Source organism: Toxoplasma gondii, chromosome IX (genome assembly GCF_000006565.2).
Source record: "Toxoplasma gondii ME49 chromosome IX, whole genome shotgun sequence".
Taxonomy (NCBI): Eukaryota; Apicomplexa; class Conoidasida; order Eucoccidiorida; family Sarcocystidae; genus Toxoplasma; species Toxoplasma gondii.
In genome coordinates, this window is record NC_031477.1 from 2,522,272 (window position 1) to 2,547,511 (window position 25,240).

General features: G+C 53.2%; 1 protein-coding gene across 1 annotated transcript; it reads right to left on the reverse strand.

Moving 5' to 3' along the window:
- Positions 1-512: 512 nt before the first annotated feature.
- On the reverse strand, positions 513-24,706 carry TGME49_288440 (NEK kinase). Its single transcript, XM_018782031.1, has 16 exons — positions 21,849-24,706; positions 21,427-21,533; positions 18,088-20,866; positions 17,524-17,683; positions 17,115-17,237; positions 16,198-16,272; positions 15,408-15,529; positions 14,665-15,101; positions 8,528-14,213; positions 8,100-8,187; positions 7,037-7,734; positions 6,524-6,870; positions 5,035-6,066; positions 4,042-4,432; positions 3,299-3,369; positions 513-2,717 (listed from the first exon to the last, which is right to left on the reverse strand). The coding sequence occupies exons 1-16, from the start codon at positions 23,247-23,249 to the stop codon at positions 1,511-1,513; spliced, it is 14,724 nt and encodes a 4,907-aa protein (XP_018636355.1). The 5' UTR covers positions 23,250-24,706; the 3' UTR covers positions 513-1,510.
- Between the last annotated feature and the right edge of the window lie 534 nt (positions 24,707-25,240).

The window sequence follows — 25,240 nt, forward strand, 5'->3', positions numbered from 1 at the left end:
CCCCATCCCCGATTCACAGTACATGCCTCACACCGCGCAGTGTGTGCTTCTCTTCTAGAAAGCACAGTTTGTTTCCTCTTTCAGTCATCACACTTCTCTCTTCTGCTCTTGTACGTAAGTATAAGACATATCCGCGTTTGTATCCAAAAATGAACGTATACGCATGTATAGGCATATACAGCCATGGTGAAGTGGTCGTGGCATAATGCGTGTCTTGAACGGCACTCTGAAGAGAACTCTAGGAGGCGCTTGATGAGGAAAGTCTTCGAGTTGTGAAGAATTTCGCGTGTGATTGCGCCGCTAGTACACAAAACCACAACATCAGGCTGTCACTGAAAATCCACTTTTTTGCGGGAGAGGTCTCAAATCGCGTAGCACCTCTCAGCTTTGGGTCCTTTTTCAATCAGGACTCCTCAGAAGCTTTCATGTCTGTGCGGCCGTTCAGAGCTGTGCACAAAGGCGACGTCTTTCATCTTGACTGTTTCGTACTCGCGGTACCCAAAGTCTCTAAAGGCCGCTGCACATCTAAGTGAACGAGAAATGCGAAGGTCTTACACAGTAGGGAGTGCAACGAACTCCTCTTCACAATATGAGAGAAATAAGAGCGACAGAGAAGAACAAGAGACGCGAAGCTGCCAAATGGCAGCAGACAAATGGTTCAGAGGAATTCGTAGATCTGGACCAGGTGACTTTATGAGCACCTCCTGGGACCAAGAAAAAGAGAGGCGCCACGTCCTTCCCATATGTACAAGAGGAGAGCAGACGGCATCTCTATTTGTAGAGAGCTCTTTGTAGGCAGGAGGAAAACATCCACATCTCTTTGTTTGCACTTTGGGCTTGCAGTGATCAATCGTTGTGATTCCTCAGTTCATGCTGGTCACGATGCAGGTTCTCAGAAAGGAGTTTCCTGAATGAATGCCGCGACTTTGTTTCAGCAGTGATGCTTTAAAATGCACTTGAAAAACACCTGAACCCGTTTTCTACCCTGTGGGGATTTCTGAATTGGTGGAATCTTCGCACATGAAAAAGAAATGCACAATTCTTTGGTTTGTCAACTTCGGCTGGATGTTCACATGCATTCTAAAAGCGCTCTCCCTTGCACGCCAGACGCATTGTGCAGCGCCGCCTAGCTCCTGTCTCGTTCATTTCCTCTTTCCGTCGCCTGTGGCATCTTACAACCCACCAGCCACCACTGCTCGGCGCGTAGGTCGCTACTACCGTTTCGACGTCTGGAAACGTTTTTTTCCCGTCCTCGTTTCGCCGTTTGTGTCTAGAGGATTTCTACCTCTGTCGTGTTTCGTTTCCTTCCTTCGGAACGTGCTTCGGTCACGAAACACAGCTCCACGACCCACGACCTCAGTCGTTTCTGTCGATCCCGCGATCGGGGTACGCGACCAGTGGACTTCTTGCCTCTGGATTGCTGCGCTTCTCCGATTTGTCTTTTTCACGCTCTCCCATACAGTGCTGCTGAGGAGTTCCCCCTGCTCTCGCATGTGTCTTTGTCTTCAGTTTACTCAATGAGCGCGTTTTCCTCGTACACAGACCACGCCAGCGTTCCCCGCACTGCATTGATAATTAGGTTTTGCGGGACAACAGGGGAGACTGGATCTCCTATGTGTCTCAGAATCCAGCCTAAAAGCCCAAGTTCCTCTTCTGCATCTTCTCTGTCGCGTTTGCCTCTTCTTGTGCTGTCTGGTACCGCGCGACATACTCGGCAATTCTCCCCTCCCCTCTTTATGCGTCGGCGTCGTATCCACATTCCGTTTCCGTCTCCCTTCTTGTCTTCGCTCAGATCTTGTGCGCCACTCTCAATTCTTAGAGTGGCCGCACTACACCCACGTAAGCCCATTCGATACAGACTCCAACCATTTCTGTTGTCGCGCCGTTGTTTCCGTTTTCTTTGTTTGACTCGAAGCGACCACGAGACGAACTTCTGGCAGCACCGACGACTGCATGCGCTCTGTGAAACTGTCTCGTTGTCTCTCCAACGACATTTCGTACACTTGTCGCACGTGCCGCACGATCTTGCTTTCGTTCCCTCGTTGAGAAACAGTCCGGTCTTCTCGACTGAATCCTCATTCGCCGAGTTCCCAAGCAGCACCTCTCCACAGCGCACCCACTTTTCGCCTATCTCTTCATCACTGTCTGGCGATTCCTCGCTGAGTCCTCGCGTACGGGGTTCCTTTCCAGGGGTAGGAACCCTGGTCGACGTGCACACAGAAGACCGGACTGTTCGTTGCGTTTCCCCCGTTTGTGGTATCAAAGAAAACACCTGCGAAGCAGCTGAGCCGAAAGAGGCGGACCGCGACCGAGGGAACGCCGATGTCCAGAAAAAGAAATTTTCTACTGTAGAACTGGTCGTCCGGAGGGGTTTACCGGTGGAAAGACGCATTCTATGCGAAGTGCCACGGAACAATGGGGTAGAGAGACGAGAGGGAAACAGCTTGACATCATCAGACAGAGGCGGCGAAAAAGGCGAGGGAAAAAAGCTGTCAGAAGAGGCGGAGGAAAGACACCGGGCGAGGTGCGAAGAGCAGCGAGAAGCAAAAGGCTCGTGAATCGGGCCTCCTGGCACAGATGGAAAAAGTGGCAGCGGTGAAGAAAACTGAGAGTACCGAGTCAAATACGCCGGTATGGTAACTGAAGACGGGGAGAGCCGCACCGTGGCGCGAAGCAATCGCCGAGTTAACGCCGTCAACTGACCATCGCACGTGGACCTAAAAAAGCCAACCAGACGCGAACGACGCATTCCTGTTCGGTCGGTTCGTATTCACTGTGGACGGGAATTCCTATGGCGCACCAACCAACGCGGTGATTTCTGGAAACAGTGGATTGCATCCGATCCAAACCCAGAAAACGAAAGAAGGCGCATCTTGTAGGTCAACACAGTCCACATACAGAAATGCGGCATGAGTCTGTGAGCGCCCCGATAGTTTGCCTAGCCTTTTCCCATACGCGCACAGCAAGACAAAGTACCACGTGGAAATATACACATATACATACAAAAAGACTCAAACGCGGAGACACACGCACATGCGCACTGTGAAGTCGACAGAGACTCACGCACACACAGACAGCAACAAATATACATCCTTGGCACAGGTCTGACAAACCCTGTGCTTCTCCAGTACAAATCGCAAGACGCAATGACGGGGACGTTCCGGGAAGACGCTGGGGAGAAACGCGACTTCCGCATAATCAAGCAACCTCCGCTACAATTCCACTGAAGTCCGCACAGGGAAATGATACACAACAAGAGCACAAACCGAAGAGACTACCCCGCCCAGTCCAAACTCACGGATAGAAAATTATTAGCGGGCAAAACGGTGCGAAGTCGTGAAGAAATGTTGCGACGCGAGGATCCACCACCTGCGAAAGAGAAGCCGGAACACGTGTCAATGCAAATCCGCAACACTCGCCGAAATCCGCCGTCTTCCGCTGGTCTCAAACTTGTGACACCGGGAACCCATGACACCTTTAAATGCCTCTAAGCAACTCTCTACATACGCCTCCGTATCTGGTCCATGCGTATGTATATATATATATATATATATATGTATGTATGTAAATGAAGATAGGTGCAACGAGACACGATTCTGTGTGTGTACTGTATATGCATGAATATGAATTTACGTACCATGAATTCCGTGTATCTGTGCAGGGACCCTCCTCACGAATCTGAATGGACGGGTCGACGTGCTCTTGTCTTTCCTCGGCGTCCGATCTCACGGAAAACATAGTAACAATGGCGCCAACACGAACTATATGCATTGCCTAATGCGTCTATATGTCCATGCATGCGCTGTTTACGCCTCCGTCTCACTAGATAATGGCCGGTGTCTGCAAGAACGCTCTGCGCAGTGGTTGCGCCTTTACACACACTTTGCAGATGTGTTTATACATCCGCAAGTGTACATACGAATGTGCATGTTTACATGGAGCGAGGCTATACATGAGTGTGTGAAGCGCAGCTGCACTGCTAGTTCCCGGTTCTCTATGTATTCGTTGTCTCCTCCTCCTTTCTCGTTTGCGGGACCTCACCCTCTGAGCAAGGGCGTTCCACACGGAGGCAACCCAAGGCCTTTCTCTGTGGCATGAATCCAGCGACGCCTCCTGCGCACCCCATTCTTCTTTGTCGTCTCGCGTCGCGTCCTCTCGACGCGCTGTGTCTCTCTCCCGCTCCGCCGTCTCGTCTTTCTCTTTGGCGCGTTCCTGTGTCTCCGCAGAGCGCGCACAGTTTCCTAGAGAACGTACGTCGTAGCGAAGCCAGGAGGGGGTCGCGGCAAGTGAAGAACTTCCAGGAGTCTGCGGAACGGAGCCTGGGTGTGCCGACTCTGCTGCTCGGTCAGGCGGGAGCAGAAAGAGACGCTCGAGAATCAGAGAGGTGGAGAGGTCTTGGCCAGCGATACGGTAAGAAGGAGCAATGTTCCGCCTGACACAAGCAAGCAAAGCCAACGAAAGAGCCCTGTGGCGATCCAAAGAAAAGTACGTCTGCTGTGCCACAGACGGTTCCCGACCAACTGTTGTCGGTGGAAACCGAACTTCCAGAGGCATACACCTAGTCTCCATTTCCTTGAACGACCAGGAAAAACGAGGGCGCACTCCCTTCTCTGTTGTGCGACCCCAAAAGTATGCTTCTTCCTGTGTCTGCATCGTTTTGTGTCCTCTCGCTCGCCGCCACGCTGACCTTTTTCCGGCTACCGGCATGCCTTGATTCTCCCCTGTTCTTCCCCTTCTTCTCTCTCTCCCTTCCTCTTTCGTCTTATCTTCGTCGCTCGCTCCTTCTCTCTCCTTCCCTTGTTTTCCCAGAGTACTCGTCTTCCTCTCCTTGTCTCTTCCTTCACTTCTCTCTCCAGCGTTCGCCTTCGCTCTTTCTCTCGCTCCTCCCTTCCGTCGGTTCGTTTCTGCCACCCTGTTCTCTCCTCTCCCACACCTCCACTCTGCTCTTTTTCCTCGCTCTGTTCTCTTGGCACGAACCGCTGAAACTGCAATGCTCGTCTGTCGCCTTCGCTACCATGGTCTGGGCCTCCTTACCTGCTACCTCCTGAGAGGCTCCTGAGTGTCTCCTCATCTGTCGCTTGGAAAGCTTCCAACTGTTTCAGACGGAACCTTGAGCACGCAGCATGTCTACGGCAGCCACTCCCCGAAGCGCAGAGTTCGTCTCCATGCCCTTCTTCTGTCAGCCTCTTTCTCGTCCCTCGACTGTTTCCAAGTGCAGGTGCTCCGACGCCGACCAGGCGCTGCATAGTCTCCCGCGAGCCTGGCGGAGACAGGCCAACCCGCAGAAGGAGAAGCGCGAGGAGCGCTAGCGCAGCAGCAGTCAGGGTGGGGGGCGGAGTAGAAAAGAAAAGGACCGGCGAGATCAACAACAACAGAGAGCCAGCGTTCTCGCGAACGACATGCAGTACACGTTCTCGCTTTATGCCTTGGAGGCGGCCCTCCAGAGCACCATGAAGAACACAAGCTGCGGCCCAGACTCCCCCGTGGTCTGCTGCCCCTTTGCCAATACGGTGGCGATCGGTTCGCCACGGCAAACATGATTTCTGGTCTCCCGATTTCTCCGCGTCTGAGTCGACTCTGCCGCCAAGAGGAGAGAGCCATGACGGATGCAGAACAGAACGCAAGAAAGACGGCAACAGCTTTCTCAGAGATTTAGCAGAACTCGTCGACGGTGGCAATTGTGGCGTGTCTCTAAGGGCACAACTCGTCAGTCTTCTGTCTCCTTCATCGCACTCTTTTTCAGCCGCAACGACAGACGCCTGCGCGGACAGAGGAGCCTCAGAGGAAGGCGAACACGAACGCGAAGCGCCCAACGAAACAGAAGCAGATGCAGCAGATATAGAGGACAACTCCGAGTCAGGCGACGACGCACAGACAGGTGACGGCTCAGCGACACTATTTTTGGAAGCCCCGGTCATGCGGATGGAAGTGCAGAGGGACAGGAGTGCCGCGTGACGTCTGAGGAGCTGCGCAATGTTGAGGAAAAAGGCTTTTTTCTCCTCAGACGACAGGCACAGAAGAGCCGCAGCAGGCAGCGACGCCAAGGCAGCGAGCCGCGCTTCGAATCTACAAGGAAGAAACAACAGGGAAGACAGAAGCGCGTTTTTGGGGGGACCACACGAAGACGTTTTGACTTCCTCTTGCCGCACCCATCGTTCCTTGTCAGGTCGACCCTTCTCGGTTTTCACACGCGTGTGTCTTGGATTCCTCTGACCTAAAATCGGCCAACAGTCGACAGATGGACGCACAGGTCAAGGCGCAGAAAAACCGATATGAAGGCAAAGACATCCTTGCTTTACAAAAACGCCCCTAAAGTGCAAGCAGTCTCCACCACACGTCAGACTGCAGGAGTACCCACGAGCGTAAGTGCACATGCTCTGCATATATCAGATTGTCGTTCCCATGGTACGCATAAAAACCATGCACATTTATGTTTAGCGCATGCATGAAATACGTGTACAAGGATGCAGACATTTATGAAGTTTCGTGTGTTTGGAAAGCCGATGGGCCGCTCTCCACTTACGCGCCGAACGCGTCTCCTGCTCGAATGGCTGGGAGGTCGTGCCCGAGTGTCTCCGGCGGGCAGCGCCACAGCGAAAACTGGGAGATCCTTGCTCTTCGGTGTATCTGGTTTTTCTCGTCGTCGGCGCGCCGAGTTCCTCCTCGTTTGCCTGTGGTCTCCAGATGGCGAACAACAGGGTTCGCGCTTCCACTCGAGGACTGGTTCGACGACGAGGAAACAGGAAGTGAAGAAGGCACTCGACGTCGGTGGCCGAATGCCTTCCTCGAAGGCGGACGCGAACGAGAAGGCGAGGTGACGCCGGTCGGAGAGAAGATCGCGAGATACTCTTCAAGGAGGCGAATCGAAAGCTGAAGGAAACGATCCGAGAAAACGGTTTCCCTCATGAATGCTTATTACGCCACATCCACACATGTTTCGACCGCGACAACGACTACACACACAGCTTAACTGACAAACACAATGGGCTTCGGCCGTGCATTTGATTCCCTCGCTTTTTGTCCTTGCCATTCGTACCTCAACAGGGGGAACCGTTGGAGGTTCGTCGTCGGTCACACACGCCGTGTCACTCGACTTCTCTTTGGGTCTCTGGGATCTGGACCTGGACTCTTCCGGTTCGCGTCGTTTCGACGTTTCCGTCCTTTCCTGCGCACTTTTGTCTTCGTTTCCTGTTTCAGCTTCCAGCAAACTCTCGTTGATTGCGTCCACGGACTTTCTCCCCCTCTCCTTCTCTTCCTCCACTCCTGGCGTCTCGCGGGGGGAGGCGCTTGACGCCTCCCCGGAAGTGGAAAGAACTAGGAAAGAGAACAGAGACTTCTGGTCCTCCTGTTGACGAAGAGAGTAGCGCATGCAAAGACGCGAGAGCAGCTTGCGTTGCAGGTTCAACGGAACTTCTCGCCGTGTCCAAGAGAGCGAAAAGAAAGTTTTGTAACTATCGAGGCGAGGCGACGCGTAGCGTGGCAGAGCCGTGCTCGAGGTGGAGGACGAAAGAAGCAGAGAAGCGGAAGAATAACACAAGGGAGGAGATGCAGACGCAACAAGCGGCCGCGTCTGAGACAACGGAGAGAGAGCGAAGGACGAACGCGGAGACGATGAGAGAAGTGACATGTCCGAAGGCAAACGCGGAAAAGACGACTCCTGCGACAGTGAAGAAGACCACGCATCGTCCCCGCACGTCGCCACCGACAACTGGCAAACTGTGGACTCCAGCAAACCTACACAAAAACGACACAGAATAAACTTCCAGAGGTTCATAGAGAAACCATGCATACATGCATAAAAACACTCCAGACATATATATATATATATATATAAAGTATAAATATGTATAATAAAGTATATATATAATATATAAAGTATATACATTTATAATATATATATATATACTTTGGTTCAATGTATGCACTTTGATGGACAAGTGCACAGTGCCGAACGCAAGCACTCATAAAGAGAAATGAAGTTATATATATGCATATATATATATATATAAGTAGACATCGATGGCGATAGACAGCTTCGGATCTATGCATGAAGGCGTCGACGTGAAAGGTGTGTGTGCCTGGGGTGAATGTGCACATACCGATGAGAACATCTGTCGCCGCAGGTCGACTGAGGTGAAGAGCCGCTTGAAGAAAGTCGAGGACAACAGGCGTTTGGACGCCAGGCAGCTGCATGCGAGTGAACCACGAACGCAGTGATTCTGAAACGCCATTAAATTGACCTGAAAAACGAGAGCCGTTGAGTCGTTTATGCCGATTCCCCCACCTACAGATTCACAGCCCCTGCAGCCTAAATCGTGTGATATTCTTGGATATGCATTAAAACGTATTTTCAGACGCTTACATGCTGTAGTGGAGAGAGTCACCGGAATTCAGACATCTCCACAGAAAATGTGTATATGCAGATATAAATAGATATAGATATATATATAATCGTAAATCGAAGGACCTGTTGACACATGCTTAGATGCATCCAGTTTTTATTGATCTGCGAATTCATTTCTCTTACCTTGTCCAGTATGGTGCTGTAGTCTGCGCCTTTGCGTCTATGTTGTTCCTCTTTCACTGTTTCCACACCTCGACAGCCTTCTTCCTGGATCTCCCTGTCTCCCTCGTGACACGCTTCGCCTCTGTTCCTTGGACACAGACCCCAGTAAATGAAGAGAAAGAAGGCACACAGCCCGTCGATACGGAACGAATCGGTCCCCGAGTGAGGTCGCCTTGTCTCTGCCGCATGTGTGATTTTCCCTTCCTTTTTTTCATCTGCAAGTGTCTCGCTGAGTTTTCCTTGACGTTCAACGCTTCGCGTGTCTGTGCCTTGGACATGTGAGACAACCCGAGAATGCATGCTCGCGCTCTCTCTCCGTTGCATGTTCCTCTGCTCCCCGCTGTCGAGAGCCGAGGGAAACGGAGGCCGCAGTGCGCAGACAATCCGCGAGACAAACGCCACAACGAGATCCAAAATTCCTTTCGTTTCTTCCGCCATCCGTTTGGCCCTGCGCGACAAGCGGCGGGTCAGGGCCGCACCACGCTGAGAGGGAGAAGAAAGGTTGGAAGCAGAAACGCGTGGAAGGAGAGAGATGAAGGTCTCTGACGAAGAGACCTGCCACCTGGAGGACGGGAGCCGAGTTGCGAACAGAGACGCAAGGTTGACAGAACGCGAAGAAAACATGGGCGGTTCCGAGAGGCCGATTAAAGTACAGGAGGGAGAGAGGGAGTTGCGTAGAATCCATGCAGAGAGAGAACAGAGAAGTAGAAAGAAAACTACACACAGCGTCAACATTCGCAAACCGTAACGCCTTCGTCCAGGACGCTCAACACTGGTGCATGTCCGTCGTCTCAAGAGCAAAACGGATCTGCCAGACACGCATGGCGCCTCGGCCGCCGCGTGTGGCCGCTTTGATGTCCACGACGAAGCAACAATTCGAGGAAACGAAGCAGAAAAAGGAGACGAAAATGACGGCGACAGTGACAGGTTGTGGCGGCGACATGCAGAGTGGCCTCCGTAGTCCTCCATTGCTCCCTGTTGATCCTCGAGAGTTGCCGCGCGAGTGCGCAGAGTTGACAGAGGGGACAGAGGGCGTGACGTGGAAAGACGCGACTTCGAGAAGCAAGGAAGAAAGACAGGATTTTCAGGGAAGATACTGCGGATCAGGACAGCCGCCCGTTCAAGCGCCTGTGCACTTCGTAGCATTTCTGGATGAGTGCCTTTCGCTTCCAACGATCCTCGATTTCCTGGCGTTTCCTCTTCGCCATCGAAACGCTGCCGCTCGCCAGGGACCCACAATCGAGGGGGCTGCCCCGTGTTGTCCGTGCCTTCTTCACATCCCTTGTCTCCTTCCACACACCACACTTTCACCCCTGTGATAGCTTCTTCTCCACGTTCGTTTCCGTACATTTCTTCACCTTTCGTTGTTCGTGGTGCACATAATCGCGCAGACTCTTGGTCTGTCAGCTCCTCTCTCAGCGAGGCAGCTGAGGCGTCCATTGACGCAGCAGAGGCAGACGAAGAAAGCGCGAACAGCACTCGCCTTTGTGTCGAATCGACCAGGGAAGCCGAGGAACCACCCCTGTCGTAAAGTCCTACTTCTCTAAACTCGCCTCGGTCTAGTCCAGTCGTGCTTCGTCGGCGTTCGCGACCTCCGTCTTCCGGAGACCGCCTCACCTTGTCTGTCTCAGTAGCAGTTGAATATTCTCTTTCCATTTCGTCTGCCTTCTTCGCTTCCGTGTCTCCGCTTGTACCTGCAAGTGCCACTTCGATTCTGCGTTTCACAAGCTCCACTCCCTTGTTTACGACACGGATCTCGCCTCCCTGAATAGCGTGAGGTACAGACGGATGAAGTGCGTATGCGTGGCTCCCTCGTCGCATCCCGTCGGCGCTTTCTCCACGGTCTTCGAGATCTTTTCCGCCTGGAAAGCAGATCGTTTCGCCATGTGCGGGACTCGCAATTGAAGCGACGAACGGCCCCTGAGGTGCAGGAACGGCGGCGAGACTCGAAGGCGCCTCCCGAGTGCAGGTAGAGTGGCCACTGTCTCCTGTCTCCTTTCGGTCTGTTTCGTGCTGCTTCGCACCTGTCGCGTGGTCACCCCGGGGACTCTGAGGGCGGAAGGCAGAGGCCAAGAGCCGCGGGCACGCGAGGGCGGAACCGGAGGAGGACGGCGAGAAGGGACGGAGGAATTGAGAGGGAACAAAAAACGGCGAGGAAGAGCGAGACGAAAACACAAACGAAGGTGCGCCAGGGGCAGGCCGCGGAGCCACCGCAGAAGCTGCAAGAGAAGCCCCAAGGGCCAACGTCCCTTCGCCGGGATCTCTCCGCAAACGCAAATACGTTTGTCTCTCCACACCGACCCGACCATCACGAACACATGAAGACATGATCCTAGCGGTTTCTGCAGCTTCGAAAAAACGTTCGCTCTCAGGCGCGTCTCTCCGCCCGTTACCTCGGCCACCGTCCTCGCTCCCAAGAGCCTTTCTTGCATCTTTCACTCGGCTTCTCGTGTCCTTCTCGCGTCGTCGTTCTCTGAGAGCGCTCTCGTGTTCTCTCGGACAAGACTCCGTTGCGTCTCCACGCTCAGTGGGTGGCTCTCCCTTCCCCGTGCCCGCCCTCGTTCTCCCTGGCTCTTCCCCGGCTTCTTCCAGGCTTCCACCCCCTCCCTGTGTGGTCTGCTCTTCGTCCTCGCTGCCGTCTCCATCGGCTCTGCTTCGAGACCCGCGACGGTAACGGGTCGCCTTGACCGGTCCGAACCTCCGGCGCCAAATCCGAGATCCACGCTCGACGGTATGAGGCAAGGCCGCTCTGAAGCTCGTACCGGTGGGGACGTTAGCAAAGCCAGGACGCCTCGGGACTTTCGCTTTGCGCAGCGTGCGAGGAGTGTCCAAGACCGTGGAGGCAAGGCGAGAATGGTAGTGCAGAAGACTCACGGGGAGGAGACGCGCGCGAACCCCAGCACCGCCTCCCTTGGTGAACGTGACTCCTTTGGACACTCGCTTTTCCAGAGATTCACGACGCACCCTTCCCCAGCAACTGGAGAACTTCACTCTTCTCAGCTGCGGAACGTGTCTCGGCATGGAGAGGCGCGGTGAGGCCTGCGCGTTGGCAGACGCCACTGGGGAGGAAGGGGAAGTGCGACATGGATTCGGTGTCGACCTCAGCGAAGCAGAGATTGAAGAAGAGACGGCAGAAGAAACCGAAGATGCCGAAGAGGAAGAAGACGAAAGGAGTGACGCGGACGAGGCGAGAGACAGGAGTAAGAGAGACGAAAGGGAAGGGTATGACGAGTGCAACGAAGCTGAGACGGGGAGAGGCGGACGTGGAGGCGGGTGTGTCGAGTTGCTGCAGGCGCGCTGCGATCGAACAAGAGGACTGACGGACCCTTCTGTGGGCGGAAAAACGGACCTTGTTTCGTACAACGGGGAAGCCGACGGAGGCGAAGTGCAGCCCAGATGAAAGGAAGCAGACAGAGGAGGAGAACAGCAAGATCCGGGAACATCTGCTGGAGTAGGCAGAGTCAGGCGACAGGTGAGAGAGAGATCCTGACGGCTGTATGTCGCCGTACCGGTCGTTCCCTCGTCCCCTGCGTTTGCCGCAATTACCCGGTTTTTTTGGAACCTCACGCTGTCGCCATCAAACGCCTTTGTTTCGCTGGAGCCTATCCTCGTTTGCACTTCCACTCCACAGTCCCTAGAATCGTTTTCACTCCAGCGAGAAGACACATCGCCAAGCACGGCATGCATTTCTTCATTCTGTCCAACCTTCTCGTCTCTCCTCACGTCACTCTGGCTGTCTAGATGAAGTGGTGGATTTTCCGTCTCTGCTTGTTCTCTCTCTCCTTGTGCTCGTCTCTCGCGCTGTTCATGACTTGCTCCACCACTCTCTGTTTCTTTACCATCTTCAAGCGACGCGAGGGCTGAAGGCCAAAAGGCCCCCAGAGGCAGACCAAGGGCACACCCATGCTCGGCGCGAGCACGAAGTGTCGCTGTGAGTGCTTCGCCTTCTTCGGCGCCTCTTCCGGAATCTTCCGCGCTCTGCTGCTTTACCAAGGTTTTTTCGCCTGGTTTCGGCGTTTCGTCACGAAGCGTCGTCTCGCCTCCTGGAACGCTAGCGCGTCCTGAGGTTCCCTCCTCCTGCCTTTCCTCTGCGTGCTCGAGCGGGGCGTCGCGGCGACCGGCGCCGGATGCCGCTTCACGCGTAGCGTCTGCAGCAATCAAACAACTTTGACGTACAGGTGGCGAAGCGCCACGACAAGAAGTCTGAAACGTAGAAGAGGTGACGCAGCCTCGCTTTTCGTCAGAGACAAGCCGCGAGGAGAGGGCGCCTCCACCCAGGGAAGCCGAAGGCGCAGAGGCAACCGAACAAGACGCGCAGCGATGGGGTAGAGAGGAAGAAGAAAAGGAAGATGACGAGGAAGAAGAAAAGGAAGAAGAACTGCAGGACGTGGAGAGGAAAGAAGAAGCAGAAGTCGACGAAAAAGATGAAGATGAAGAGGAAGAGGGCGACGATGGAGGCCAAGAGCGAGACGAAGACGCAGCCGCAGGGGGAGACGGGGACACTGCATCTTGTTCAATCTCGACAACACTGTCGCGTCTTCCAAGGTCATTTTGGACTGCGTCTTTGTCTTCGCAAGAAACCGGATCGGACGATCCAGCGGCGGTTCCCTGTTGACTTTTCTCGGTTGCCCTCGTCACCGAAGACCAGCAAGTTAATTCGGGAGACATCAACGAAGGAATACCCGCGAATACAGCAGGGAGCGGATCAGAATCAAAGAGAAGAAGTGGAGAATGGCCTTGTTGACGTTCCCCTCTGCGTCTGTCCCGAAACATCTCTTCGGACGTTTTCTTCCCTACTTCGTCACTCAAATGTGACTGAGCCTGGTTGCCGGTTTCAGCTTCTCGGGCCTCTGCACCCTTCGTTTGTCCCTGGTTGCTGCAGTGGATGACCTTTTCTCCCTTTTCTCCCGCCTTCGCGTCTCGTCGCTCACTCATGTTCCTTGTGCCTTCGCCTTCTGCCTTGTTCTCCTCCTTCCCCTTCCCCTCTTCTTCTTCCTCATCCCCCTCCTCCTCCTCCAGGACATACAGCTCTCTCGCGCCACTTCGAGGGGTAGGCGTATCCTCCTGGCGTCGGCGCTTCGACGGGATTGAGGCTCCTGTGGAGTGGAGACTATGGTCTTTGGAAACGCAGGAGGACGCCGCGTCCCCGTTCGTGTCTGTTCCGCTCTGCGGACGGTTGATTACATCCCGTCGGCCCTCTTTCAAGCAAGTTTCGCACTCTCCTCCTGTCTCTTCTCCGCTTCGTAAAGTATCGCCTTTCCACCCAATGGATGGCAAACACATGCTAGCTTCTCCCAGTGCTCGAGAGGCTTCCTGAGCTGCCTGCGCAACCTCCCGTTCCCTTTGCGATTCCATGTCACTGGCGTCCGTGCACCCATACGCGTTTCTAGCAGAACTACGCGAATCTAATCGGCCGGGATGTGACAGAGACAAGTCCCCGTTTCGGTGCCTCTCTGCAAAAGCTTCCCCGCGAAAAGCGACTGATGGACGGGGCGAAGAAGTCGAGAAAAGAGACCCTCGACAGACCGCTCTGCTCTTGCTTTCTCGGTGCGCCTCCAGAAGACGAAGAAAGTGAGAGGCGTCGCTTGGCCGGTGGACACGAAGGAAGTTGCGGACTTCACCGTACAGCACCGGACTGGTGCACAGGCTGAAATCAAAACATAGGGAGGATAAGACAGCGACATCTAGACGGGGTACACACAGAGGGGTCGAAGAATGTATCCAACGTGACAGCAGGTGGAGAGATAGAAATAACGGTAGCAAGTCAAATATACATAGCGCAAAAAGAAAACACATAGGTACACACATTCTGGGTGAGACGAAACAGACAACGATTGGTAGACACTGAAGACAGCGACACAGTGAAAGAGAATGTATCAGTGGCATTGCATTCGGATGGTGTTACGTTATCTTGTTGAGTCTCCCTGTGCATGTCGTCCTGTTTGCGTCTCCCCCAGAGCCGATCAAAAACGCCCGATATATCGGAGGCGAATTCGGGAGGTCGTAGAGTATGTCCAGTGCGAAGGGTTGCAAATGGAGCTTGTCGCTTATGCTTTGGGTAGTATAAAGAACATCGAAACCTCTTTCGTCTTCCGTACTCGAGAGCGGAAGGCCGTTCTGTCGGTTCCTTCTGTAGAAGCGTCTGGCACAACTTCTTTAATTCCGTTCGAACGGCGAAGCGTCCTTCCTGGTCCCTCCGTTCTCGCTCTTCGTCTCCTCCTGTCCCTGTTCTTTCTTCGTCTCTTCTCCTCTGTGTTTCTCTACCGTCCTCATAACCGTTTCCGTCTTGTTCTTGTTCCACTTTCTTGTTCTCCCTCTCTAGCCTCTCAGGCAAAGACGCGGAGACTGGGGAGACAGGTGCATTCGCCAGACGACTGGGGAATGTCTGCGTTTCGTCATTCGGCGTTATTGGATCGTCTTTCTCTCGGATCCGATGGCAGGCCTCTGTTCCCGCCATCGTCCCTCCGCCGCCCTCAGAGGGAAGACCGTGTGAATCAAAGGAAGAACCGAAGCTGAGTTCTTCCGTCTGTATCGCCTGAGGTTTCAGTGAAGACGATCCAAACACACAAATGACACAGAAGGCATCGCCCTGACTTTCGCATTCAAATCGAGGAACAGCACTATGTGCAGTCTCTATTTGGGCAGAATACATGCATGTGCAGCTCTGAATATTTCGCCTCTTCCAGCGCCACGTGTGTCGGATTTTGAGGTTTCAGTGTGTCGTTCATTCGCCCGGTGTCCTCGCGAAAACAGGCGGGCGATGTACCCACTTGAGAAACTATTTTCAGTTTCGTGCATGCGGGGGCCTCGCGCGTGAACCTGTGGCCTACATCGTCCTTACCCAGAAAAGGGAGTGAAGCGAATCGCCTCTAAAGGGTCGACGCAACTCCAGCATTTCGAACATAGTCACGCCGAGGGCCCAGAGGTCACACGAGGCATTGTACGGCTTGCCCTGACAAAGTTCTGCAGAGAATGTGGAGAGGCAACGTCGAACAAGCGGCCATGCACTCACTGACCATGAGACTACACGTCAGCGAAGCATTCATGGAGAGTTTCAAATACGCGCCAATCGCCTCCGCGAATTTGGAATTCTTGAAGGCACCGCCACAGTCACTGCATACCCTCGTCATCCTACGGAAGGATACGCCTCGACGCGCTCGATCAAAGACTCGTCTGTTCATTCACCGCGTTCTGCCCCTACCCATCATTGTTCACACACTGAAACCCCTGAATACAATATATATATATATATATATATATATATGCATTTATTACCATGCCGATGCCCGTCGATTTTACCCCCAAACATTGCTCTGTTGACAGCCTTTGCTGTCCTGTATTGTTTTCTATGGACGCATTGGAAACTCCTTTCGCGTCTGCGTCTGTCCCAGATCGTTGGCGAAGCAGATATGTATGCATCTGCAAGTTGACAGACATTCACTGGCCAGCGGGGCACCTCTTTAGTCCATGGTTCACTCGTTATTTACATTGAATGCAATCCGAACACACCAGATATCCATCTGCAGATACCCCTGCCGTGTCCACGGGTCACCTCGACGATCCGATCAAGCTCCACAAATGAGGATTCTGAAATTTTCCGGCAGAAACCGAGACGCCAAGGAGACACCCACCTGGGCTCATGATGAAGGGCGTTCCGACAGCAGTCTCCGCCATTTCATGCGCACACTTTAAACTCCGGCTGATGCCTGCAGAATTACGAAAGAGGCGGGCCTACATATGGCGTTAAAGCGGTTTTCGAGGCTCTGTCCCCGTGGGGGGCCAGATGAGGCCAAGTCTGTACAAAGCGTCTATGCAAGTTGCCTGCTGTTCCCACCACCAAACACAGATCTGCATCTCGCACGCGATCACCTATTTCCTAGTACCATTCGTGAAGTCATCTGGTCTGATCCTAAGTATGCAGGGGGCTAAATACATACAAGAAACTTGACAAGCATTTTGCCAGCGTGCACTGGAACTCATGAAGGTGCAACGACGTTCAAAAGGACTAGACAACACATGGCCCACAACCTAACGGCCTGCACACCATTAGATTCTCGAAGGAAACATAACGCGAAAGAAATTCCATTAGTATTCTTAACTGGTTACGTCTTCTCTTACACAAGACGAAAGAGACTCCACGAGCATTTTTAATGGGTGCTCCCTTTTCTTACACATCACACAAGCGATTCATGAGTGTGGTGGACTGGCTTTCCCCTCTGACTGTCGCTCCAGCTCGCGATCTCCTCTACACGCGTCTTCGGAGGATTTGTAGGATTCGCAGTTGGAGAGGAAGAGGAAGGCAGATGAGAGGAAGAGTGACTCCACCGAGAGTGGGAGTCCGAGGCGCCCGAGCGCAGAGGTGAGCGAAGACGGAAGAAGAGATGAACGAAACGTAAGGCACGAGTTGATCCAGAAAACGGATTCCAGACTCAAAGGAAGTCACGCGCAAACGGGGGAGAGAGAAGACGCATTTACACACACGGCATGAAGCACAAAATGCAGGCAAAACGTCAGAGATAGGACCCAACCCCCACGCGCCTTGCCTTACCAAAGTCGCACAGCCGGATGTCTAAATCCTCGGTGAGCATGATGTTGCTCGGTTTCAAGTCCCGATGAAGAATATGGTGGTCATGAAGAGCCAAAAGCCCGACGGAAATCTGAGCTGTCCACTCTGTATACAGCGAGGAGAGCCACGAGAGAGAATCAGCAAACTGTGTAACACCCAGAGTCTTCACACCTTGTAGCGATTTCGGTTGATGCTGCTCCCCAAGTATACACATAAACATCGATACATGCACGGTGTACAGGTACTTCGGTGATACAACAACGTATGTGGTGTCGTCGGAACGATGAGAATTTCATACCCCTCCCTCCCCAAACCCATCTTTCCGGAATTCTTGACCTCGACTTCGACTCCCTTACTTTGCTTTACTTGAATGCGTTTTCTACATGCTTACTTCGCACAAGCGCAGTGGGGACTGGGGCGCCGCTAAGCTTCGCTCTTTCGAGGTATGCCTGGAGACTGCCGCCTGGAGCATACTCAATGATTATATTTAAGGAATGTCCAGGTTCGATCCAGCTGTCCACATAGGCAATCATTGGTGGATCTTTTACTGCCTAAAAAACACAAACACTGAACAGGCAACAATTCGATCTAAAGCACAGCAATAAACTTGATTGAGAGTCCATAGACTTCCTTTACGCCAGGTGTAAGGCAAATATAACGTCATCATCCCGCATTGTTATTTCGCCTTCCGGACTTTTAAATGTACCTTTGTTGTTGTGAGGGGGAGGTACCAACGTTCGGACTCACTCGCCTGCAACAGACGCCTTGGTGAACCGGCACGAATTCGACAAGACTCACGGGAAGGGAGAAACACAGATGCGCGTAGGTTGGAGAATGCCAACTCGAGATAAACAGCCACAAGTGAGAAAGTGTACCGTTCCAGCAAAGCCGATTCTCTGCGTGTCACAAGTTCGTTGCGTCGGCGTTATTCGGACGTCTTTGAGAGGGGACGTACCTTGAGGACGCGAACCTCATTTTTGGCTAGGTCCTGTTCGGCAGGGGTCATGCACTCGAGCAGAATTTCTTTGTGAGCAAAGGCTTTCATGTCTGGGAGGCGTTTCACCAAGTGGACGTAGCTCGTTGCTCCTCTGTCAAGTGTTGAGACCCTCTCGTAAACGCGGAATCCTTTTCCTTCTTCATCCGACAACGAAGCGTCTTCCGCGTCCGAGCCTTCTTCGCTATGATCCTCGCTGTCGACGCTTCCCTCTGTCCTCTCGTCAGTTTCTGTCCCCAGGCGATGATGGGTGATCTCTAGCGGTATCTCGTGTCCTTCCGCGTCTCCCGACAACCCCCTCGATTCCTCACGTCGACTCTCACTTTCGGTTCCACCATTGTCTCCTCGCTCGACCGCATCCACTACCCAGCTCCTCGAGCACCCCCCCAACGGCCTATGTAACGTCTCGTCTGGCAGCTGGACAGAGCGAGGTGACGCAGGGGGCGAGACAGCCTTCGCGCCCCTCGCAGCAACAGTGTCAAGCTGTGTCTGCCGTGAGACCCTGACTTCCCCATGCTTCCTCACAGACTGAGGAGACAACAGAGAGACAGCTCGTCGTGCAAGAAGCGCCGCTGAGACGAGTCGTCGACCAGCTATGTCGTCCCCGCAAGGCATCCAACAAGACGCTCGACCCCCACTGTCGGTCACGGAGTTGTCACTCCGAACGAAAGAACTCTCGCCTTGCGTAGGTGTGTGCAACGAAGAAACACAGCTAGGTGGCTTCTGGTCTGAGCAGCGAGGCTGCGAAGGCAAAGAGAAATGCTTGTCCTCCTCGTCGCGACCCTGTCGAGTGTAGAGCAGGGAGACTCGACACGCTGAACTCCCACGGTCTGCATGCAGTGGCCCTCGTTCTGATGTGAGGAGGCGTGGAGGAGAACAGAGGCTAGACGGGAGAGAGACGCCCAGCATCCGTCCTCGCTCGCATCTCGGTACCTGATCCTGGAACAAAGCTGCACAGAATTTGGTTTTCTCGATTTCGAACGATGAGCTAATCGATGGCTGATGTGTACGCACACAGGACGAAGGCGACGTCGCTGACGACTGACTCCGGAAGTCAACCAGGTTCCCCTCACGGGAGACTGTTGGGAACCACGACATGTGGCGGTTTCGCATGCGATCATGGGTGTAGAATGGGGGCACCTGATGGCAAGCGATTTTTTCCTCAACATCCACTGTTTGAGCTTTCTCTAGAATGGATTCTCTGTGATACACACCGCACCCGATTAGTTCGTTATCTGCAGGTGTTTTTTCTTTGTCTTGATCTCTCTTCCAGACAAAGGGGCCTGCATCGGAGAGTCTCTCTCCCGTGTCTCGTTCCGCGCCGAAAGTCTGTGTCTCGTCTTCTTCATGTCTGCCGTCGTCTCGTTCTCCCGCTCGGAAGTCAAGGGAGGGCACGGAACGCAGCTTGAAACAGCGAAGCAGGGGGGCCGGAGGATGCGTGCGTATATCACTGGACTGGTAACTCTCAGTGAGCGACGATTTGTCCTGGAGAGAGCTGCTTTCGCATGGAAAATTGCTCTCATTGCCACCTTCTTGACGGCTACACAATGCGAGCTGCAGCGTGCGTGAGGGCGCCCGGAGAGACGACAAGGAGATGACGACACTTGGACACTTTGCTGGTCCTTTTACGTCATCCGTCACAGTGGCTAACTGTAATTTGTCAAGGTGGTGGGCTTGCTGCGCCCTGCACACAGATTCCTCTGTCCTTGGGAGGGCCTGGCGCATTTCATGCAGCTCACGTGCAGGCGACCTGGTACGTTCTATTGCCTCCCCATGCTCGGTTTGCCCAGGACACAACACCGACTCGTAACCGGGACCGCATTCTGAGGGTAGCCTGACTCCCAACCTCCTCTCACCTTTAATCCCCTGCCTTTCAAGACCAGTCCTCGCGGCGCGAAGCCCACCGGCAGCAGCAAGGAGACACTCCTTGTGCCTGTGACTGGAGAAGCACGCAGGAGGAGACTCGGACAACGAGGAAGATGACGGTGCAGAACAGGAAAGGCCTGCCGCCACGACCGAGGCAGAGTGCTCAGAACGAGACGATGAAACCTCATGGGTTTCTGGGCGCACGCAGGCAACCACCTGGGCCCTCAGTGCCCTCTGTGGGGGGCAATAGGGAGAGGAAGCAGACGTGGACGGTCGACTTGAAGCAGCTGTGTCTGATGTAAATGATGGCGGCTCTACAGGACATCGGAGAAGACCTGAGGAACAGGTACAACGTTGTCCTGGACTTCGTTTCGCCCTTCCGTCTTCGCGCAATGCACCTCTGTCTTCTCTCTCTTCTTCGCATTCCTGATTAGCAGGACTCGTCACACAGATGACGTCGTCTTCTTCATCATTCACCTGTCTGTCGTTTTCTCGGCCTTTGGCGTCGTCAGCCTCGTTCTCGACTCTGCGCCATGCCACGGCTGTTGTTCCCGATTGACGAGAGGGGAAGGAAGACAAACAGGGGCCCTCCTTTGCTCTCTGCGAGATGCTCGCGCTGGAGGCCGCGGACTCCTGGAGCCCCTGACTAGCGTTTTCATTTGTATCTTGCGTGTCTGCTTCGCCGCTGAGATCCACCCGAGTCGTAGAGCGAAGCGTAGAACGCGACATCGTATGACCAACATCTGACAAGGTTTTTTTCCTCGTTTTCCGGGAGCTGCGCTTCGACAAAGCGTTGAAGAACGTAAACAAGGTCTTGATCACAGGAAGAGCCAAAGGTTTCGGAAGGCAAGCCCGGGCACCCAGAGACAAACACCTGACGCGCATCCGAACAGCAAAGAGCATATTCCCAAGCTTGGTTCCACAGGTATCGACTGACATGCAAGACAACCATATGCACGGGCTACACCCTGCGTTGTTCACTGCGTGGACAGCAAGAGCAGAAGAACGGGTGAAATTTTAATACTTCTGTGCAGCGCATGTTGATTTGCACGTTTGAACGTATGTAAGCAGCTATACGATGCACGGCCCGAGTCGATGGCACCACCGGGTAATTGTATCTACACGAACGTATATTTGTCTCCACAAAAAAAGAGAAAGGGCATTTTCGGATTCTTGGTATTCAACAATCAAAACGTCTGACGGGAATGCATTCAATCGTTCGGTTGTGAAAACGCGTTTAAACGGCTTTGCTGCCAAAGCAGGTGTAGAGAACCTAAGCGGCCATGGCAGTGCACCACAGTTCTGGAGAGGTGAGGTCCACGAGAAGTACTCTGAAAACATCCGCGTAAACATGAGAGAAGGGCAAGCTTCGAATCTGCACGACACAAACATCGGACAAAGATATGATACAAATCAGCGACTGATACCACTTACGTAGCTCGTGTTGCCGCATCAAGTGAGGCTCCAATGACGACTACCGGAAGCGAAGCAAGCCATGGATCCTTGCTGCCGTGAAGGAAACGCAAAAATCCGAAGTCCTCCTGAGGAGACACGCACCGGCTCTTCATTCCTAGAGTGAGTGTACAGACAGAGCGTTGTACCGCATACCAAATCCTCTTTCCCAGTGTGAGTTAGTGACAGTCCCTTCATCGATGGAATCGGTCGAGCATCTCACAGCAAAAGCTGAGTCACAGCCAACTCTGGAATCGCGTATTTCATAAAGCTAAAACGTAGGCACGTGTGACACTACGGTTCGTATACACTTGCATACGAATGTACACAGAGTCACGTACACCATATTTGACGTTAAGAACGCATCGCCCGCAATCCATCGACTTGACGCATTCGCCTCTTACCATTCCAGGCGCATTTCGGTCGCAAAGCACGAGCTCGACGTTTTCGTCGGGTTTTATTTTCAGTCCGTCTTCTTCTTGTTCTTGCTCCCATTTCTCACCCTGCGATGTAATCGCTGTGTAACCTTCTGTAGCGCGATCCGTCCCTCGATGGTGATCGCTCACCAGCTTTGTGGCTCTCGATCCGTTGGTCGGTTGCTCTTTCGTCACCTCCCCGTGGCGCATGTTTCCTGTAGTCGGTTCCTGAGAAACTGACTCACGTACATTTCTCAGTCCCATAGTGCCGTCCTGACGCACAGCATAACTACCGAGTGCTCTGCGCCGGCAAAGATCTTCCTCCAAGCAGAAGCCTTCATTCGGCGGCTCTGAGGCAGTATCTTGCAGCACTGCCTTTGCTTTCCATCCACGAAGCCCGGTCGTTGCTTGCTGCATTCCGAGATCATGTACGGACAGATTCTTCATGGAATCTTGCAGGCCTTCCACATAGTTCAGTGCCTGTGGGTCACCAATAAACGGCGGAGATGGTGACGAATAACTGACCTTTCTGTAATTGGATTCGCGGCAGTCATTGTTTGCTGAGGACGCGTACGCGGTCCGTGAGGCGTCACTACGGAATGAATCATGCCGTCCGTCGCATGACGTCATGTGGTCGTATCTTTGTGTCATACCACAGGATGAGTCGGCAGATACTTCGAGATTTCGCTTGACACTGGACTGTTGAAGGCCGAAACACTCCTGCACATCTGGACGGTGAGGGAGGCGCGAGAGGCAGTGAGCGACGGATGCCACAGCCTCGTGCGTGCGAATCGAAAATTCGTTCTTGGCGCTCAATGCAACCAAGCCACCAACGAACCGGTCTTCGTTGTCAGACGTGAAGTCTTCGCCTAATGCTGCGGGACCGGATGCCGCATGAGAACAACACGAAGAAGGAGGCGGGTTTAGAGCATCGCTGCACTGCAGGACATGGAGCGGGTTGCCTCTGAGGATGCTATATGAAGGCCTAGCTTTGCCGTTCGCTCGGGTGTTACTCAGAGGACCAAACGATGTCGAATAATTCTGTTCGTTCCGGATCGCGGGGCAGGAAGTGACACAAGGCGGCGACGGGGTTGGATCCAAAGAGTCACACTGAGATGGGGACTTTGACGTCGCACCCGAGACGGGGAGAAGGTTCTCCAGCGCAGATTTCTGGGCAGCTTTTCGCCATTTTCGGCGACAAGTAGACGATGTGGTCCGTAGGGAAGCAGCAACGCTGTTGAGATACGCTTCGGCTTTCTGCGTAGTATCAAACGCTATACAATTATATTGACAGAGGGTCAAAATGTCCAGTAGCGCCAGGCGCTGAAACATGTTCCCTTCAATGAGGACAATCTTGGACCGCGTTGCTCCAGGAAATATGAGCGGCATTGTGACTAGTGATAAAGCTTAGATTATGCAGTCTCACTGCCGGAGAGAAAAAGAAGATAAACCAAAATCGTGGGGATTAGCTATTACCACAGGGGGGAACACAGAATTCACCGTCGCTAATTCCTTCCTGCTCGCTGATCTATATGTATCTTCTATGAACCAAATAGCCCCCGGAGGTGCCTTTCCTCAGTGTGCTACTCGGACTCAAACGCACTGAGTACACATAAAGCAGAAGCACATGCAGATATGACAAGCATTTGCATGTACCGCGGTAACCTTAGTACGTTGTGCGTTGCAGAAAGGCAAAAATGCGTACCGTGAGCCCACATCATAGATAACAATCATAACGGTGAGCAGATTCCCATGAGTGGTTCTGCCGTGTATTCACAAACACAACAGTACCGGTTTCAAACCCCCATCAAGAATGCCCGACGCCCGGACACCCACACGATACAAAACATGACAATACAGTTGACGCCTTTGACAATAACGTGGTACAACAGAAAACGGCCTCTCTTGCTGGCGTGAAGGAATACGACGACGTCGCACGCGAACCCCTATCGTGAGTTGAGGCTCCACAGTAGCCTGTTTATCATACAACCTTAAATATGCGATTGCCTACATGTGCACCATAGTGAATGCATTCACTACCGTCCACATTTTCGCATACTCGGAAATCCAGATGTGGTACGTGAAGGGCGACATGGTGTCTGAACGTCTCGGACACGGTGCCAACATTCGAGGAGAGGGGCGACTGTCTCACACGATAGCGTCACGTCCATAGCGAGAGGCTTTGCGTTTTACGAGATCCTTTCCCATCACTCTGACTGGCACTTGGCGGTTAGAAGTTCTGCAGACCGGCTAACTCTCGAATTCGTTCATGAACACGCGTAGACAGATAGAGCACTGCGCGAAAGAATATCGCGGCAAGCAGAACAGCCGTGAGCAGAAGGCAAATTAATTCTCCGGAAAAAATGCACTGTGTGCTAGGAACCACCGAAGACACTTTCACCCCTGCGGCCCCAAAATGTAGAACCCCTCCGGCGGGAAATGAAAACGACGAAAAAAGGCTTGCTTTTCAATGGCGCAAACGCGGGAGAGGAGAAAACAGATATTCGCTCCGCTCATAGACACCGACGCCTTGAATGCTAGTTACCGGACACACGCAGAGGGGGACAACAGAAGTTTTACTTTCAGTGAGCTAGCGTTTGCACGTACTTAGTCCCACTGACCACCGGTAGAAAAAATGAAAACCACACAGCTCACATGTGAATTAGGCAAAGGCTGGCGGGGGAATCGGACATACCTCATGAACCTGAGGAACGGTCCCTCGGGATTTGTAGAAAAAAATAGCGCCCGGCGACCTGTTCACTTCTCAGTTCGCAGGGCACGGTCAGAAGGAGATCCGATGTGAGGGGGCCGAAAACAACCTGCGTCACTTTTCCTGCGAAGGCCCTCGCAAAAGAAAAATGGTGAGGGATTTGCAATGATCAACATGACCACGGACGAGCGAAGGACGCTAGGCTCTGGCCCGGTGGTACTTCATTCAGAAGGACCGGTGGTCTCCACAGAAAGTCGCTCTTCGCTGGCAGTTCTGCGCAGGCGGCTCTCTGCAATCGAGTCTCTACCTACTTAGACGCAATCTTCCGACAAGGGAATACGTTCCACGAAGAATAAAGAGTGGCACCTAGTCTCTGTGTCTTCATATACGTCCTTGGGTCCTTCCAATGGGATCCTGATCACCAACGAGGAGGCACAATCGTGTGCGCAGCTCCTAACGGAAGACTCTATCTACAGCTCCCTGATCAGCGTGGTTCAAGTGGGGTGAGCTCGACAGCACAACAGTAGACGAATCACTAAGAGACTTTTCGGAAGGCAAGACAAGAAACGCTACTTCCACGAGGGGGTGCGTTAGTAGTCGGAATCGGATTCCGCCAACAACAATATGATTAATTGCGTGACCGTCAACTTCATCCGCGCAAGAAAGCAAT

Coding starts and splice junctions, on each gene's coding strand:
- TGME49_288440 (XM_018782031.1), bottom strand. CDS start 23,249: ATGCCGCTCATATTTCCTGGAGCAACGCGGTCCAAGATTGTCCTCATT. Junction 16,273..17,114: donor CATCCGGCTGTGCGACTTTG/GTAAGGCAAGGC, acceptor GTAATTCTGCAG/GCATCAGCCGGAGTTTAAAG. Junction 15,530..16,197: donor GCCCTTCATCATGAGCCCAG/GTGGGTGTCTCC, acceptor CATTCTCTGCAG/AACTTTGTCAGGGCAAGCCG.